We start from the raw sequence: 20,601 nt of genomic DNA on the forward strand, positions 1-20,601 counted from the left end.
TGTTGAGTTAGTTTGTCAAGCTGGAGTTAGTTACACCCGAAGTCACTTATAACGAGCCCTGTTTTAACTAGAACTGGGATTTAGTGAGGAAATCATAAGGAATTGAATTGTACACTATTAGGTCCTGTGGAAACAAAACTCCCTTTTAACAAGCAAACCCAGCTTAAAGCGAGCAATATTTTTGTAATTGATAAAATTTCTGTTGATTTCCTCCTCAGAAAAGATTATTTTGGTTTTGGAAAAATTCCGTCAACATTTTGAATTCAACTAAAAGTTAAGAGATAAGAAATAAATCATGAGAACAAGTGACTTGGCCCCTTTTTTTTTTTGAAATTCATGGAGTAGAGGAGCATTTAAAAATCATAAATATTTGTTGAAGCTCATGTTGTCATTTCATACTTCTAAGAGTATTGTAGGTCAAGCCAATGCACATGAGAAACAAAAATGACCATGATAACGACAAATGTAAAGAATTTCAAGTTAAATAGCTTTCAACATTATTGGCTTCTTAAGGGCAAAAAAGCTTCAAACTATTTTGAAGCCACAAATAGACCACAACAATAAGACGGTCCAAAACAAATAACCAACTTCTTTGGTTTTGTACAGAAGTATAAAAATAACAAAGCAAGCGTGTATAAATTTTTAGGATTTTTTTCATGAACCTGTTTTTTACAAGCACTGGGTTATATTGTGGCCCCTTCGTGTTCGTTATGAGTGAGCTCGGCTGTACTTTAACAGATCAACTTAAAACTACTTAATCCTATCGAGCAGGGCCGTATCCAGAGAGGGGGCCTAACGCCCCCCCCCCGAAACCCGAAATGTTTTGCACCGTAAAACAGAAGGTTTTTTTTTTTTTTAATTCCTAATGTCAGAAAAGGAAAATAACAATGTTTTTTTTTTTTAATTCTTAATTTTGCTACTATTCAAAATTTATAATATTTTGAAGAAATACAGAAAAAGCAGTTCTAGTTCTCATTAGCTGCAAGGCACACTTGAAATTTAGACCTTTAATTAGGACTTCCTGCTCTCTTTCCCAATTCAATTCAAAGCAGTCCAGGGTTAAGGCAGGCCCTTTGTCAGTTCGGTAGATTTTTCAAGTCTACCAAACTGACTTCTGTGCACTTCCTCCTACAGGGGCGTGCACAGAATTTTTGGGGCTGTCACAAATGCTTTTTTTGGGCCCCCTCCATATTGCTTACCCATATTTTCAACCCTAGGTTTAAAAATATTGGGCCCCATTTAAGCTCGAGCCCGGGCCAACATGTGTCCCTTCCCCTCTATGCACGACCCTGCCCCCCCCCTAAAACTCTTATAAAACTTACACTGCACTGATTTCGAGCCGGGGGATCCCAAAGGCTGGGCCCCTAGTTTCGGATTAGGCGAGTATCTTGTTACCAAGATGTGACAAATTCAGCTCCTTGATACATCCTGAGTAAAAAATGCAAAAATCACGATTCTCGCGTTTTTGTAGCATAACTTTCAAGATCATTTTTGTGACTGATATGTTTCTTGTCTTGCATTTATTTAATGCCGAATTCAGTATCATGGAAGTTCTTTTGTTATTGCTTGTTTTTTTTTCTTACTTCTACTGCATACTGTTAAAATCTTTAGTATGAGGAAAAAAAATAACACTTACTATCTACTCTCTTTCATTTTCTGCACTACTTATGATTGAAAAAAAAAAGTTTGTTTCGAGAAATATTTCGTTGCATTTATTTTTAACTTAAAACGGGTGTGTCTCACAAAGTTATAATCATTTTGTAAGACTGCAATCAACTTCTGAAAAGTGTAAATAAAGAGCTTCAAATAATTTCAACTGTTCGAGAGTCTTTGAAAATTATTTAAGTTTTTGAAATTCCTTGAAAAGTTCTTCAATTTTGTATCTTATCAAGAAAATAAAGTATGAATTGTTCAAATGGCCAGAATATTACTCTTCCGTTCTTTTTTTCTGAATGTCTACACCATTTCTTTTAAACTATTTTGTACAATTTTCATACTGTAAGGCATTTAATGAAAAAAAAAAAAAAAATGGGGTAGGGGGAATGATCAAAAACAAACTTCACTAAATGCTGATATGAGCAGATGACGAAGTGCTTCTCTTTTCTCCTTTCTCGTTTTTCCTCTCTATCCATTAAGTTCCCTTTTTTTCTTCATATTTTTGTAGTCACAATTACCTAATATAAGGCTTCAAAATACAGCTTTTTTTTTCGAAAATTTCTCAGGGGAAAACTCCCGACCCCTTGAAATTATGGATGTTCTACATCCGACTTAAAGGGACACTCTCCTGTTATTCTTACCACTACAAAGTGAATAAGAAAAATAATAAGAAATTAAAATAACAACAGTCCAAACAGTGGAATCATTAAAAATCGAGACAAAAAGTCTTCTATGTTAACATTTTTATGCGTTTGGTGTGTCTATATATACTATATATGTGCGTGTCTGTTAGGGCAATGTGCTAATCCGGGCCCCTCCCGAAAAAAATTTCTGGATACGGCCTTGCTATTGAGCTTAACCCTATGAAAACAAAAATAAGCTTAATTTCTGATAAAAATATCATTAAAAATAATCAATAATAAATAAATTGATCAAAAGTATTAGTAAAGACAAAAGTAAATAAAGAAGGTAGGTTTGAGATGAAGAAATATGTCAATCTGTTTGTTTCCTCTAAGAACTTTTTTTTTTTTTTAAATGTAAGACTTGTGTTCTAGGTATGCAAGATCTCAGTTCTGTTTCAAAATTTTCTTAACTGAATTTTTTGAATTCCAGTATCATTTATGTGTGTGTGTGTGTGTCATGTCGGAAAAGTAACCAATGAATTCATAATTTTAAATTTTTTGTAATGTCTTTTTGTTATCATAGAGTGGTTTTTTGACTTTGAAGCTTTGATCAAAAGAAAAATGGTTTTTGCTTTTCTTTTTTAAATCAAATTGTTGGAATTAGTCTATTTTATTTATAATTATTGTTGTCTATGAAGCATGAAAGAGCGCTCAAGGCGATAAAGGTTTAGAAAATGATTTTTCTCTTCAGAAGGTTTTCCCTATGTTTTAGAAGAAGATCCTTTTCAAATTTTACAATCTGAAAAAAAAAAGAAAAAAAGATTTTTTAAAGACGATTTACATACATCTATAAATTAGATTTATAGAGGGTATTGGTAGAGTCCTTATTTTAAAAAATAAACCATTTATATCTGTGTCAGTTTTTCGAATTTATTCTACTGTGATTGTATGTAGAGAATGAAGTTAAAAAAAAGGTGAAACATAAAAAATCTTGTTTTTCCAATGCTTGAGCTAACTGTTCCTGAATACCTGAAAAGGTGATTGCAATGTGCATTCTACATGATATACTACTAAAATTTTTGCTTTTTGTCATCAGTTTGGTTGTTAAATTCATAGCACTGAACTATTGTAAAGAAGCCCAGTGGCTCAGTGGTAGCGCTTCGCGCTTCCATGCCACAGGTCTGTTCTCGGGTTTGTCATGGTCGATTCAGATGTTCATCCCTTCAGTAGGTCGATAAAATGAGTACTGAGCGTGCTTGGGAACTAAACACTGGAGGTTCCGCGTTCAGCTGACCACCTAACCGGAACATCCGACTAGCACCCCAGAGCCCTTGGTCAGGAAGACTGAGATGGACACAGTAGGCTTGTCCCTCATGGGCTGTCGTGCTATTTTTTTTTAAAACTATTGTAAGTAAATGTTCTGCTATTTATTTTTGTAACATACTTTTAGAGCCAGAGGCTATCAATTCATAATCTGGGTGCATGCAGACTCCTGGGATTCTGAGAAACTACTCAAAAATAAAATGTTTCCAAAGTACTTGGAAATTCTTGGATTTTCTATTATTCCTTGGAACTATTCGCGAATCTAAACCACCACAACTTTGATCATGTTTGTGCAAGTGTTAGAAAAGAATTAATTACATTTTGCTTTTTCAAAAGGAATTTTTTCAAAAAATTTAAAATTTTGTTTTATTTTATTTATTTACTTCATTTTTACTTTTAACGCTAGGTGTCAGTGTTATGATGCCAGCCAGCACTGAAGCGGCTGAAGGGTTTTGTGAACAATTAAAAATATATAGCTTTAAAAATATTTCCTTTTTTTTGTGGCGGGGGGGGGGGGGGGGGGGGGGGTAGTACTTCCTTGTACACTTGAAAGAATCCAACTTCCGTCAATGTCAAGAATGCACTGTTGATGCATGCTTTTTTTTGTCTTGGCAATAAGGGTATTTAGTAACTTTTGGGTAAAAAAGACACTTTTGTCTGAATCTTATACAGTGGAGCCTATCTTCATTTTTTTTTTCTTTATGGTGTTACCAATTTTAAAATTACCATTAGAGACATACCGAGTACTCGGTAACTACTCGGTACTCGGCCTACTCGGCCAATTTGCCGAGTACTCGGTACTCGGCCAAATTCTGATCTGATACTCGGCCAATACCGAGTAGTTGCAAAAAGTTGAATATTGTCCAAGACAGATACTAAAATTTATATAAAAAAGAGCAAGCATTATATTCTGCAATCATTTGCAATTAAAATTTATATGTCAAATTTAAATTTTAAGAATAATGAAATTTGTAATGCTTTAATGGAATAAATCTTTATTTTAATGTCCCCAAAGTTAATAAAACTTATTTATTAAAAATTATGCAAAATAGGTGAGTATAGAAAATATAGAATTTTTATATTAAAAATGGATTTTTGCTACAAACAAAAATTAGTTATAAAAAGTATAAAAATACCTTTGCTTAAAAAATAAAAGGAAATAAAACAACTTTAAAAGCACAGTGCAGGAACCTGCAGACACGTGTTTTGGCATTACAGATAATTCCTTTTTCAATGCACAAAAGCTCGTGGGATGGGAGCTCGTGGATTTAAAGGCATCCGACAAAAGTCGGATTTTTCTGTCGAATGTCTTTACATTATTTAGCTCACATGTTATGTACTGAAAAAGATGTTCCTTGTAGGGGGGGAGGGGGCAGAAACATGTGTCTGCAGTGTTCCTGCACATTTGTTTTATCTGCTTTAAAAATAATTTATGTTTGGCAGACTAGAACTATAATTGATTGGTATACAGTGAAATCCCTCCTGAAGGACACCCCTCTTATGCGGACAATTTTTAATTCCCCAGTTCCAATGCAAATAACATTATTAAACCCCTGTCCTGCGGACACCTCTCTATTGCGGACAAAAAAAATTGTCCTGTTAGTGTCTGCATTAGAGGGATTTTACTGTAATTTGTTTTAATTCCAACTTGATTAATTATACCTTTTATTTATTTATTTATTTTTAATTTGAAAACTAATTTTTTTGTAAAATTTTTGACAAAAACAAAATTGTTTATATAATCTGTTTATATTAATTTAATTGTTTATATTATATGGACAAGGAGGTCTGTACTACTATTCCAATAAGTTCAAAATTTTCATCAAATGTGTGTTGGTGGTTCTTCTTAAAATATATTTGGTACTTGGTAACTCGGCCGAGTAGTGAAAGGCCGAGTACTCGGTAACTCGGTACTCGGCCGAGTAGTGAAAGGCCGAGTACTCGGTACTCGGCTACTCGGCCAAAGTGCTACTCGGTACGTCTCTAATTACCATCATTTCTAATGAGTGTTGTCTCAGTTGCTCAAGACTCTATGGTAAATTATTCAATATTAACAATTAATAGTATAAATGAGTTGTTTTTTTTTTTTGTTTTTTGGAAGCACTAAAGATCATTGCTGATAAAGCTTAAAAACCACTTTAATGTGGAGTAATAGTAATTAACAATCTATCCTTTTTTGAACATTTTTAAGAATGAAATCCCTATCTTTAGCCCTGCATTAACTGATGGCTCATTTGGAGACATGGTTTATTTCCATTCTTACAGAAATCCTGGACTTATTATTGACATCGCTCAAGGTAAAAAATAAAAAATAAAAAAAATCTTTTTACATGCTATGAAAAATTTCTCTTTGTAAACTAGAGATTTCATAAAAAGTACCTAATGTATAAAAATTGAAATTTATACTAAAGATTGAAAAAGCATGTTTTAGTATAGAATGAGGGGGAACAAATTTGTGAATCTTATAATTAACTCTTATGTTCATGTTTAAGTATTGATGTTTTAAAATGTATACGGCCAGATGTCTGGACTATTTTTATGTTAATTGTATTACTCTTCATAAAATGTATAAATTTATATCAAAAAAAAAAAAAAAGTTTTTGCTTTTAGATGTATATAATTACAATTGCCATACATTAAAGTTTGAAAACATTTCTTAAAATTCAATGATAAATCTGTACCTATGTTCCTATTTTGATTATGTTCTTGTATAGTGTAACTCTGGCAAAAAACATGTTTGGCTGAGGACAATCTTATTCATCTTTGGATTGAAAGGGGACAATTTCTTATATCAACACAACTCCAATAAAAGTTATCAGCAAATGTAAACCGGCTTGCTTCACCCTGATTTTAACGAATAAAATCTTTTAAGCTTCAACCTATTGGAAGTCAACTTAGCAAAGCCACACTATAGTATTCTCTAGTTCTAAATATATATATATTTTTTAATACTGAAAGAAAAAAAATAAACAACAAACACGCACATTTTTATATTAATGCATTCAATGAATTGTCACACTTTGTTACAAAAATGTGATGAAAACTTCTTTGCTCCATGAAAAATATTCATTGTTTCTGTTAAACTTTTGGAATCTTAAAACTGTGCCTTGTAATAGTTTGAATTTGAAGGATGAAAGGAAAATTTGATTGGTCCAAAATTGGAATCGGGAAAAATGATTCATTGTTTGCAGAGTCGAATCAATATAGTAAAATTTAATTACATTATAAACTTAAGTATTTAACCAGAAACAAAATTTACTTCAACCAGACATAGAAAATCTATGCATTGTTGCTACTATACAATTTTTGAAAATTTATAGTTTTTTTACAGAGCAGCAGATAAATTTATTTGGTTTTTTAGGAAGATAAATCCTGAGAGATACTCTGGCTTTATTCACTTCACTAAAATCATTAACCTGTGTGAAATATATATCAACTTTTAATAACTTCACAATAAATGCAACTTCATTGCATTTACTGCAATTATTAAAATAATAACAAAGCAACAGATTTCTCACGATATGTTTTTTTTTAAATTCTTTTCAGACATACGCAGAATAAATTCTATTGCAGTGAAAGCTTTGAATTCTGGCATGATTATTATAGGAGGTGGTGTTATAAAGCATCATATTTGCAACAGCAATTTAATGGTAAGTTTTTGATATGTCTTGCATTTAACTTCTTTGCTATCATATTTTGTAGAGAATTGTTTGTAATATATGAAGGGTTTGAAAATATCATGATATTTTCGAAAATATTCAATATTTCGATGTATATTGGATATTTTGATATATATCGGATATTTTCAAACAGCACAAACTAAAGTCTTAAAAATAGTAACTGCATCCTCAAAAACACTCTTTATTTTCTTATATTATTATTACAATATGTCGACTTAAAATTAAGGTTTCTTTCATTATTTATATCTAATATTTCATTTTGCATTTTTATCAACATTAATGAAGTTAATTTAGCATTTGCTTTTTTACTCATTTTTCTTCTGTTAACTAATGATTCAGAAATAAAAAATATGCATTTGTTGGTGCACTGTCACAAGACATTTTCTTTTTTTCTGACCAGCTTTTAATATTTAATTAAGCACTTTATGAATTAAAATTGTTACACTACTGATAATTTTATGAATATAAAATACAAGTAAAAAGGGAATATTATATTACTTTGTTATATTAATGTTGTAATAATACATCATAAAAATATAGTACATAACTTTTTGGTTATTTTTAATAATAAATGAACAATATTACTATGATTAATATAATTTTTATACTAAAATACCGTAGTGGAAAAAATAAATATCGAAAATATCAAAATATCATGATATTTTCAAAATAAATATCTGATGTATATCATGATATATACGACGAACCCTGAATATTCATTTAGCAATTAACAAAATTAGGGACAGATAAATTAAGTTGCGGAATTATGAGGGAAATTTGGAGTCTTAAAACTTGCATACTTTACTACTTTATAAAAATTTAATCTATCTATTCTTCTAAATATTCAATGGTTATTGCTTTTCATTACAAACATAAAAAAATAATTCCGAAGTAAATTTATTTTAATAGGTATTTTATGTCAATTTACTTCCTCGTACAAAGGAAAGTAAGGTAGAATCCATGTCAATTCGGGCTGGGGGTGGCCTTGATAGTATTGAATGTTTTTGAATGTAACATATGTTAAAATTCTCGAAAAAGTAAGATATGTAAGACAATATATACATATTTAGAACTAAGGAATACTATAGTGTGGCTTTGCTAAGTTGACTTCCAATAGTATGAAGCTTAAAAGATTTTATTCGTTAAAATCAGGGTGAAGCAAGCCGGTTTACATTTGCTGATAACTTTTATTGGAGTTGTGTTGATATGAGAAATTGTCCCCTTTCAATCCAAAGATGAATAAAATGGAGTTCCTTGACGTACAGGGCGCCAAAGGTGGCATCTCGGGCATCATTTCTCACTTTTGATTTTCAACAAAATCTTCAAAGCTCTTTATCTCTGGAACGGCACAAAATATTTTATTCCATTTGCTTTTATTTAAAAGGTTATTTTTTTCTGTTTAAAGAAATATGCACCATCTTAAAATGTGCATTGCATTCCTTTGAAAAACAAAAATTTTAGTCCTTTTTTTATGTTTTTGTCGAAAATACCAATTTTGATTTTTTAAATTTCTTTACTGTTGATCCATACTGATAAGCCCAGCATTCCATGAAAGAAGAACTTCAGTTTTTTGTCTGACAGGTTTTAGAGGTATTTGAAAATAATGAGGTTTTTTCCGGGGCTCTATATGAAAAGGTAGGTGTGAAAATTCAAAATTTTATTTAGTAACAAGCAGCCAGCACTTTTAATTTAATTATATAGCCCCGTTTTAATTTTTAGTTACTGCTTCATTCAGGAATTTTATTTTTTATGAAAACAAGAATGCTGCCTTCAGCCAATTTGCTGGGCTTAAATCTTAAATTTCGCACAGAGCCTTTCAGCGTAGTGCTAAAAGATTCATTTTGCATAGCTCCTACTTGTTTTCAGAAAAATAAAAACTTTTAACAAAGTGGCGACGAAAAATGAAAATGCGACTTTGTAACTAAATTAAAAATGTCTTTTGACCACTTGCTGCTGAATAATATTTTTAATTTTCAATTTTAATTTACAATTTCTGAAAAATCCTCATTTTTTCCAAATGCCTTTTGAACCTTTTAACCAAAAAGTGGAAGCTCTACTTTTCAGGAAAGTAGTATTAAATGATACAGATCAACTGATCAGCAAAAACAACATTTATAATTTTAAAATTGGCATTTTTTAGAAAAATCAAAAATATGATTAAAACATTTTCCCCCCCAAAAGAATGTCGGAAGACAATTTATACACCTATTCCAAAATGGTGCATATCTTTTTTAACACCCCCCCCCCCCCTTTTAAATGAAACAAACCTATAAAAAGTGTTGTACCATTCCAGAACTTTAAGGATTTTGTAAAAAGTTGCAGAAAGAAAAGAAAAAAAATCTTCTAAAACTTAGTTCTTCTTAAATTTTAAAATATGTTACATTACAAAAAGCCAAAAAAGACTTTCAAGGTAACTCTCAATTTACATAGATTCTATTGAAAGCATTGTAGTCATAAAAAATGTCCCTGATTCAAACTTCAACCTAAATTTCCATTTTAATTACCCATGAAAATGGTCACAAAAAGTTACGAGTAACAGTCAGAAATTCAATAATTTTATGTGAATGTGCAGTTGTTACAAAGGTAAATATCATTTTTTGTTCCATAGAGAAATGGTGCTGATTATGCCCTATATATCAACACAGCTAATGAATTCGATGGAAGTGACTCTGGAGCAAGACCAGATGAAGCAGTTTCTTGGGGAAAGATTAAGAAAACTGCTACTCCTGTAAAAGTAATTTGTTTTCATTAATGTGTATATATTATTAATTCACGTATGTATTTGGGGTAATATTATTTTTTGGTGTCAGTTCAATATAAAAGCAAAAATCAATAGAAATCGTAGTTGCAAAAGCAAAACATTTTCAAAAATGATAGTAAAAACAAAACCTTTTTCCACGAGAGTAGTATGAAAAATGCTTATTTTTGGTCATTTTTGAAATACATTAGTATCATTTATTTTAGAACATTTATTTCCCAAAGGAAAATAGTAAAATTTTCCTGATATGGTTTTTTTATTTTCCCCATATCTTTTTCCTATATAATATTTATTGAAATTTTAAGCTACTTAAAGATTAAAAGGCATTATATCGTCGCCTCAAAGCAATGCCAAGACATAAAGGGTAATTTCAAAGGGGGAGACTAGGAATATCACAATAAAAAAAAAAGGAAACCCTTCATTGTATCAGTTTTTTTTTTTTAATGTGAGGTAAAAAAGACTTTATTTTTATAAAATTATGCTAAAGAAGTTAGAAACACATTTTTTGTAAGTTTTATAGACAAATTTTGACAAAACTACTTAGTGTTCACGTGTCGTTTTATTAGTGGTTCTAAAAGTTAATCTTTTTTTTTCACTTAGGAAATTAATTGGTATGTCTGCAATCTTACTTTTTATTGAAATTTAGTTTATATAGTAAGAGATTAAACCAACAAACAAATTTAAACTGTTATATTTGTCTTGTAAACATTTTTGTTTTAAACTAGGCCTCTTATTAATGTAACATCAGTTACAAAATTGTATAAAAGTTTGTATTGCTTAAACAAAAACAAACCCTAGGTTATAAAAAGTCATATTCTCTTCATTTATGATCATATCTTTAATATTAATCCCTTAAATGTTTGGATATAGTTGAATTTAATTCCGTAAAACTTATTTAAAATATGTAACATCTGTAAAAATAACATCAGTCACATTTCTCTTTTCGTTAATAACCCTCAAACAAATTGCACAAATGGCATTGACTGCTGCAGAAAGGCAAAAAAGGAGGCTAGATAAATTCAAAGATAAAGGAAAATATGAAGATTACAAAAAGGAATACAAAGTAGAAGCTAAAAAGAGCAGAAAATAAAAAATAAATAAAAGAATTTAAAAAAAAAAAAAAACCCTAGCATAATTACCAAAGTTAGTTCAGAATAAAGCTAAAAACAGAAATTAGGTGAAGAAGTAAAATAAGAGTAGGTAGACAAAATTTAAAGCATTGAATTCCCAGGTTTCAATTATAGTCCAGTCAAACTAAGGAAAAAATATCCTTAACATGGGCAAAATTGCAACAGAAGTTTTTTTCAATTGATTTTGTATCAGTAAATCAAACAGAATAACATATCCAAAATCAGACAAAATTGGTCACAAAAACACCCCCAAAATCAGATTTGAAAATGGGGTGCTAGTGGCAATTATCATCAAAATAGGTGAACTAGTATTCTTCTTTAAAACATATAAAAAAAACATTTAGCCTTCCCAACTAGAATAAACATAGGTAAAGGGTCTTGGTTAATTTTTATGTCACATTTATGCCAAAAAATTAGGTGGAACCGCGATAACCCATCACTTGGATAATTTGAGTATCCAGATAACTTGACGCATTTGTTTCCCATTTAGTACAATGAAAAAAATATGGTTACACCATATGCTAAGAGGTAATTCTCGTAGCCGACTTCTGTATAAACTAGAGGTTGAAAAGCTGAGACCTGGTCGTCATATATGGCCCATATTGCATGCCAATTCACTCCGCTAACAAAAAAAAAATTAATTTGAATTTTGTCATCTTGAATTCAAATTATGTTTTTCGCAGTCACGAGTAAGTGTTTGTATGTGTGTGTGTGGGGGGGGGGGGGGTGTATGTGTGTAGGCATGTGTGTTTGTGTCTGTGTGCAGTCATGAGTGTGTGGGTAGTTGTGTGTATGAGTGTTTGTGTGTGTGAGGGGGCGGGGTATGTGTATGTGTGTGTAAGCATATGTGTTTGTGTCTGTGTGCAGGCATGAATGTGTGGGCAGTTGTGTGCATTTGTGTGTATGTGTACATGTCTGTATGCATGCGTGTGTGTATGTGTGTAGGGGTATGTGTGTGTATGGTGGTGTTTGTGTGTGTGTTAGTGCGTGTATGTATGCTTGTGTGTGTAGGATATGGACACAACCTGGAGATGATTTTCGCTAGAGGAGCAGCATCGTGAGGCCGGCCGACGCGACGGGTGGTGCTGGCAGAGGGTGGCGCCGCGCCAATGGGAAAAATGATAGCACGCCAAAAACAGTCAAATGAAAGCAATAAGCAATCGTGATTGCTCAAAAAAAAAAAAATAATAATAATAATAATTTGAATTTTGACATCTTGAATTCAAATTATGTTTTTCGCAATCACGAGTGTGTGTATGTAGGCGTGTGTGTTTGTGTGTGGGGGTATGTGTGTGTAGGCATGTGTGTTTGTGTCTGTGTGCTGGCATAAGTGTGTGGGTAGTTGTGTGTATGAATGTGTGTGTGTGGGGTATGTGTATGTGTGTGTAGGCATATGTGTTTATGTCTGTGTGCAGGCATGAATGTCTGGGCAGTTGTGTGTATGTTTTTGTGTGTGTATGTGTGTTTGTGTATGTGTGTGTAGGTGTGTGTGTGTATATGTGTTTGTGTGTGCGTGTGTAGTTGTGTATGTATGCACGTGTGTGTAGGACACGGATGCAACCTGGAGAAGGCTTTCGCTATGGGAGCAGCATCGTGAGGAGCCCGTCGACGGTGATGGTGCGGAGGGTGGCGGTGGGAAAAATCAAAGGAACGTCAAAAACAGTCAAATGAGAACAATAAGCAATCGTGATTGCTCAAAAAAACGAAAGAAACATGCGTAAAAAAAGAAAACATTGAAATGCATTTTTAATATTAAAGAAGTTTCTTTTATTGCTCCTGAAATTTAATAAATATTATTTCCCATGTAATCTTTGGTCGCAATCTTCTAATTTAACAAGAGTAACCATTTATAATGCCAGTTTTTAGCCTACTTTCCCAGTAAAAGTCAGAAAAAGAAGAAAAAAGCATGAAAGAAGGCTTAATGCATCTTAAAAATATCCCGAAAAACAAAAAAAAGTAAAGAATAAATAAAATAATTAAAAAAATATCGAAAAATTAAAAATTGGAAAGTAGGGTATTGAGATGGAGAAAAATGTCTGTCGGTCTGTCTATGTGTCGGTCTGTCTGTCTGTCGGTCTGTCTGTCTGTCCCCCCCCCTAATAACTTTCGAATGAATAGTCCGATTCGAACAAACTTTTTTTTGTTCGAAAGATCTCGGCAAGAACACCTCATTCCCATATTTCGCTTTTTGGTTTGAACTATTTTTTGTTCAATTTTGAACAGTTCAAAAAAACTTAACATTAGCTCCTACGGGGAAATTCAAGGCAATTCCGAACTGTGAGGCGAATTTGCTTCAAACAAACTTTGTAGGAAAAAGCTTTTGATGAAAAACTTGTATATAAAATATCTTTTTGATTTGAACAAGTTTCTGTTCAATTTTGAACAGTTCAAATCCCTTAACATTAGCGCCTACGGGGAAACTGAAGGTCAATGTAGATTCCGTACTTGAAGGCGGATTTACTTCAAACAAATTTTGTTGGAAATAGCTCTTGACGCCGAACTCCAGACTCTGACTCCGAGAATTTAGGGGCACTTGAATCCGAATCCGACTCCTGTGCCCGACAATTAATCGGACTCCGACTCCCCGACTTCGACTATGACTTCCTAGCTTTGGCAAAAATTTATACACGGACAAATGACTGACTCCGATTCTTGGATATTCGACTCTGACTCCTTCATCCCAAAATTAGATTGACTCCGATTCCGACGCTATGGTTTTAACTGTGAAATAATTATTGTTGATGTGATTTGTTTTTATTTTAACGCTAAAGTTTTTATTTAGGTATTCAGTTTTCGGTGAATAAACTCGAAGTCATTTATGTTTCTACATAAAGATACGCGCAGACGATTTTTTTTTTTTTTTGACAATGAAAAGTATTTCTTTACGTTGACATTTTATTGTTTTTATTTATCTTGATAAGTGCATTAATAGTCCAGTCAATAGGTAGAAAAAAACGCGCTTGCCTTACAAAAAATGGGGTCAAAGATTTTATTTTTTAAATTTGTGTATACTAGTGCCAATATGAAAAAACCAAGTTATCCAACACGAAAGACCTCGGGAGAAGTTTTGGGGGCCGAAAACCCCCAAAAATTTGTGACTTTTTGTGGTATTTTCAAAATATCTCAAAAATGGTTAAAATTACAAAAAAACTTCCAATGCAAATGTTAAAGGAGATTAAATTTCCTTCAACTTTTGTCATTACAACATTTTTGTAGAATGAAAAGCAAGCGAGTTACAGCTTCTTGAAAGTCACACTTTTTCTGAACCCCCCCCCCCCCCAGCGAAGTGCGTGAAAGCGCATCGGATAGCGGAGGAAAAAAGGAGAAACGCCGGCAATCTGACCTTGGAAATCATTTGTCTTTCACAGTTGAGGGTAAATGCCTCCGTTCCCTTTAACTTAAACAAAACACCCCCCTTCCATCCCCCCCTTTTTTTCTCCAAATGAGATGAATCGACTCAATAGCTACTCATGTTGGTCACTTCAGGGTTTCAGCGAGAGTTTGTTTTATCAATTTGTGTGTTCTGTATTATAATTTTTTTTCCTAGAAATGATTACGCCTGACCAAGGTGTTTTTTTTTAGTTATTATTATTATTATTATTATTTGCGAAATCAGTTTGCATGAATGCGAAATAAAGATTGTGAAGGAGATGGGAATAGAAAATCTTCAAAGATGCAGCGCAAAACGGCAAAATGAAGAATATCAGCGTTTTTTGAAGTTCTTAAAAGAAGTGACAATTCACACTGCCTGTCACAAATGCTATATCAATGAGCAATCAATCTCTTCCCTTGAAGTAATGGTTGAACCTAACACGTTAACTAAATTCCTCAAGAAAGATTACTAGAAAATTATAACAATAAGAATTGTCTTATTCAACTTCTTGAGACATATTTCGAAGAGTGGCATTGAAGTCATGCAGACTCAAGATGATACCGACTTACTTACTGCTCTTTCAAAGGCAAAAGAAATTGAAAAGGTTGTTATAGTGGGCGAGAGGATATAGATCTGTTGGTGCTGATGACAGCTTTAGGACAGCCTTTCAGCAACTTGTTCTTTTTGAATCCTGGAAGAGGGAATGCTTGTGATTTGTTTTTTCCCCACGATATCTTTTAAGTTTGACCCCAGCAATATTCTTTTCATCCATGCGTTTAGTGGGTGTGATACGATTTCGGCAATCTTTGGCCAAGGCAAAATTAAGTTGTACAAAATAGTCAAAAAAAAAAAAAAAGCTCCTGAAATTAAGGAAGCTATTGAAGTATTTATGGACCCAATCTGTCATCATGATGCCTTAGCTGCAGCTGGAGAAAACATTTTGCAAATATTATACACAGGTGACGTAAAGTATTTGAACCTATCTTTGGATACTTTGCAATTTAATCTTTTTATGAAACTAGTATACAGAGCTAAGATAAATCTTGCAGGGCTACCTCCTACATGCGGGGAGGGGGGGGGGATGCTGGACGTTATCACTCATATCGGTTCTACCACCAAATTCAAAGTTGGTTGGGCAACATAATTGAACCGGAGAAATGAGGTTGGGAACGCAGAAAGCAAGGTCTAATGCATGTTGACACGAAAAGAGATTCAGTTGCTCAGAATCTTTTGAAGATTGTGCCTTGTACCTGCAAGAAAAATTGTACTGGAGCCTGTTAAGGCAGGTTTAAAATGCTCCAGCATGTGCAAACACTGCAGTGGCACATATTGTGAAAATGTTGCAGAAATTTCATCTTTGGATGAGACTGCTGAAGAAGATTTGTTCCAGGAGCTTTGGGAATTACCGCAACAAGGAGATGAACAATTAAAGGACCACAGCTTCTTTCTACCCCTGCATATTCTGAACCGGGAGAACCTGGACCTTCAAAACGGCTTCGAAGAAGATTCACAGCATATTCTGTTGTCCTTTCTCTATTTGCTTTAAGGTCGAATGAATCTCTCTGTAATTTAGATCTGTATTATTCTGTCTGTAATTAATCTGTATTAAGCTTCTACAGTTTGATTTTCATTTGAAAGGTAATTCTTTTGGGTTTTTCATGCCTCAAAAAGTCAGTTTCTGCAGAATTTTTTCAAAGTGTTCATTATGTATTACTATTGTACCTTTATTTACGCATTATATGTCTATTGTTTGCTTATTATCACCCTAATATTTATTCATTCACATTTATATTTGAATATTGCATTTTCGCTTGAAATAGATGGTACGAATTATGTGCTTTAAATGAATGAGAAGATTATGTAATTCAATTACAAACTGCAATATAAATCATATGTTATTGGAGTCTGACTGAAGACTACCTCTGTCAGACTAGAAATATTAGTTCGTGAGCGGTGGGGGAGGGTTTATTATTATTATTGCATCAGAGCATAGGATGCATGACTGTGTTGATTGTTTGCTTATTAGCTGCCTAATATTCATTCCTTCACATTAATATTTAAAAATCGCATCTCTGTTTGCAATAATTAGACTAGAATGTACGAATTATATCCCTCAAATGAATGTATATATTGTGTAATCCAGTTACAAACAGCAATATATCATTTATTATTGGAGTCTGATGAAGACTACCTCTGTCAGATCAGAAAAGTTAGTTCGTGAGCAGTGGGGAAGGGTTTTTTTTTTTTATTATTATTGCATCTTCTTATGTGCTTTAAATGAATGTGTATATATGTATTTCAGTTTCATAATACATCGTTTGTTTTTGGAGTCTAGTGGGAACTAATCTGTAAGCCAGAATTGCTACTCTGTGTCCAGCGGGGGGGGGGGGGGGGGGAGCAAAAAACTCAAACTACTCTAACTGTCAATAAACTCTCTGAAACTAAAGTTTCTATTCAAGTTCTAATAGTTATGACGCCTTGCTTTCGGTGTGAAAGCTTTTTTTTTCGGAGTGGAGGAAAGCTGCTTATTTTCAAAGAGCTATAGCGAGCTTGTTATTTGTGCTACAAAAAAGTTGTAAATACAAAAGTTGTAGGAAATTTTATGTTCTTTAAACTTTACATTTAAAACTTTTTTCTAAGTTGAACCATTTCGGAGATATTTTGGAAAAAAACAAAAAATGTCATAAATTTTTGTGGTTTTTTTCGGCCCCCAGAAGTTCTCCCAGGGTCTTTCGTGTTGGATAACTTGATTTTTCCATGTCGGCACCAATATGTACAAATTAAAAAAATAAAATCTTTGACCCCATTTTTTGCAAGGTAAAATGTATCTATTGACTGGACTATAATTCATTTAAAAAAATTATTTTTGGCAACAGGGGAAAAAGAAACGATTTTTTTTTTTTGATAGGATGTATTTATTTTAATGAGCTTATTAATTTTTATTATTTTTTTTCGTTTTGAAAGCTGTTGAAGAATTTTTTTTTAATGGAAAAAAGTGTATTTGCTGCTTTGTTTAAAAGTTGCTGCTATTTTATTTGTTCGTTTTGTTTTTTTTTTCCTTTTTTTTACGCATCTAATTTTTTTAGATGAGTGAGGAATATTTTATTCCTAGAAAGTAGCTTAAAATATTGGAAAAAATACGTTTGAAACAATTTGCGATTTTAGCTATTTTGAGAACCTTGATCAGGTACTAGAAAGTAGTATGGGTATACAGGAAAGTAGGCTCGTCTAGTTCTAGACAGAACTTCTTGTTCATTTGCATAAATCAAGTACATATCGCTTGAGACTTTGAGTTTAAGAATTACGTGAAAATTATAATAGCTTTATTAAATAATTCAGTGAAAAACACAACGTTAGTCAAGCACAAAATGTTCAATTTCATCAATCACTTTAAAACTTTCTTAAAACCTAAAATGTTGTGTAAAGTCGTCTTTGTGTAATAAATTTGTGATCTGTTTTGCATCTGTCAGTTTCTGGCTTTGCACGCATGTAGTGCGACAGTGTTGAGTTTGTGTCCATATGTTTCTTATGATTCTTGCTTCTTATACTCCCGTCTAACACCTTTTAATAATTTGCCCAAGTGTCTACTCGAGTACGTATGCATATATGTGTCTTCCTGAGTATAAAAGTGTTTGTATATACATGAGCATAAGCGGGTATGTATGTGTATAGTCGAATGTATATCTGTATAGATAAAAACTACTTGCAGATACCCAAATACGTGTTTATTGGTGCATTTATGTGAATATGTATATATATGTGCTTATGAGTATATGCATAAGCATATACTCGTATATTTAACCCTATTTATTGTAAAAAATCTGACTTATACTTAAAGAATAAGTGACTTTCGAAGAACAATATTTGTTAAGCCTAACATTGTGATTACTTTACCCTATTTTACTTAAATTGTTCTAAAAAATTATTCAAAATAGATTCAGGTAACTGCTAAGGAGTAAGAGTTCTTGAGACATGTAGGAAGCTTCCTGTGCAGTCAATCTGTTCATAATTGTAACAAATAAAATTTCCCAAAGAAACTAAAGAAGGTGTTTAGATTTTAAAAAATTTCATATTTACACAAAATATTTTTTTTTACCAAATAAAATTTTGCCAGTTGTAAAATTTTATATTCAAAATGTAGTTTCTAAATGCACTATCCTAAAATAAAATTTTCACATTCATTCAAATATTCATTTCCTATCTATAGCCATTTATTTGAATTATGACCACTGTACCCCATTGACCACTATCCCCCACCAGACCCTACTAGACATAAACGTGAGATTTCTAAATTTCGTCATGTATTTTGTAACTTTTCCCTATCTGATTAATTTTATTTTTGAGAGTCAGGGGGTGAAAGTGCACCACCATGCCGGCAATCATGGACATAAACATGATGTTAATATCTTTCGTGATTTACTTAGTAGTTTAAGTATTTTGTAGCTTGTCCTATGCTTAAAATGAATTTAATTTTATATTTTTTGAACACAAATAATTATTTAAGAAAGTTTAAACAGAAAAACATATTTACAAAAAAAATAAATAAATAAATAAAAAAAAAACATCAAACTGGGAAGGGGGGGGGTGCGAGTGCACCCATCATTTGCCCCCCCCCCTCACTTTTCAAGGCACCAGTTGCCCTGCCGAAGTGTACTCCATATTAGTATATATACTATACATATGCACATATATATATACAGTAAACTCCCGATTATCGGTGGTCGGTTTATCCGCGGCTCGGATTATCCGCGGGTCTTTTCACTAATTTTTTTAACGGTCATTAAATGTTTTTTAAACTTATGATTGTGTTTTTGTTCGCTTTTAGCTTTTACATATGTATATTTTTTACATTCAATGATAGTAGATGCAATGTAGCAATGTTTTTAGTAAAAATTCAAATTTATGTGTAAGTGTTATTCATATTTTTTAGCTATTGTATACAGTAGCACCGTATTTTAACTATTATTCAGATTATCCGCGGTTTTCGGTTATCCGCGGCTACCATGCCACCCTATCCCGCGGATAATCGGGAGTTTACTGTATATAAATAGAGATAAACTAGGGTGCTGGGAAGAGTTATAATTCTTCAAAGGGTGCTGTGAATAGGAAGAGTTTGGGAACCCGTGCTATATACAGTAGAACAGTAAAAGATCTGAACTCACTCTCATGAAGTTTTAACAAACTGTTTGACAATTGCTAAAGAGGAGACACATTTCCTAAAGTAAATAATTATATGCAGTGATTAAAAGAAAGGAAAAATATTTTTTAATGAGTATAAGTCGGTTTTTCCGTACAAAAATTAATTGAACTTTGATAATTCCTTGCAGAGTACATACAGTACTATAAATATTTGACTAAGCAATGATTTTTAAGTTTTGTTACATTTTGATAAGAAATGCAAATTGCATGTTGTAGACTTATGTACAGTATTGTATGTTATGTACATGAACCACTTTATTTAGTTAAATGGCATACCATTTTCCTTAACGGTATTTTTTTGGTCATTTTTGAAAATCCGAACTACTTACAGTCCCAATCAGCTTGGATTTTTGACATTCTACTGTAATTATTTATAATTTATTACTAAGTGTGCCATCATTAATTCCATGTGCCATATTAAAACTTTTATTATCATTAACCATAGCAAATTTTCTCTAGGTGTATGCTGATGCTACATTAGTGTTTCCTTTGCTTGTTGCAGAAACCTTTGCAAAGAAATTCCATGAAAAAAATAATCATGCATAAAATCTTCTATAATATTTATTTTAATTCTTTGTTACATAAATCAAATCTGTAATATAATGAATAAAAAATATTTAAAAAAAACCCTGCTGTACAACTTTTCTTTTCTGAAAATTTTTAACTTTAGTCTTGAAACCAACCTATTACAAGCGTTCAAATTTCATAATTAAACAATGATAAACAGTTGTATAACACAGGTTTGTCTTCAATTACATGAGAAAAGTGAGGCAAGAAACTCGACAAAACTGGAAAAATATAAAGCTTTAACCAATCTGCTATAATATATTTATTCAACATAAGAATGGGATGGTGACCT

At 32.3% G+C, this 20,601-nt stretch overlaps 1 protein-coding gene across 3 annotated transcripts in view; it reads left to right on the forward strand.

Annotated features, from left to right (window-relative positions):
* LOC129222002 (probable deoxyhypusine synthase) overlaps window positions 1-20,337 on the forward strand; it is a 42,649-nt gene extending 22,312 nt beyond the window's left edge. For all 3 annotated transcript variants that reach the window (XM_054856417.1, XM_054856418.1, XM_054856416.1), the window contains exons 7-10: window positions 5,794-5,899; window positions 7,149-7,252; window positions 9,891-10,016; window positions 20,202-20,337. In XM_054856417.1, the coding sequence (XP_054712392.1) occupies window positions 5,794-5,899; window positions 7,149-7,252; window positions 9,891-10,016; window positions 20,202-20,288 (423 nt within the window). In that variant the 3' untranslated portion in view covers window positions 20,289-20,337. The remainder of the gene's footprint in view (window positions 1-5,793; window positions 5,900-7,148; window positions 7,253-9,890; window positions 10,017-20,201) is intronic.
* Window positions 20,338-20,601: the final 264 nt, after the last annotated feature.

The sequence above is a fragment of the Uloborus diversus genome, chromosome 5 (genome assembly GCF_026930045.1).
Source record: "Uloborus diversus isolate 005 chromosome 5, Udiv.v.3.1, whole genome shotgun sequence".
NCBI lineage: Eukaryota > Metazoa > Arthropoda > Arachnida > Araneae > Uloboridae > Uloborus > Uloborus diversus.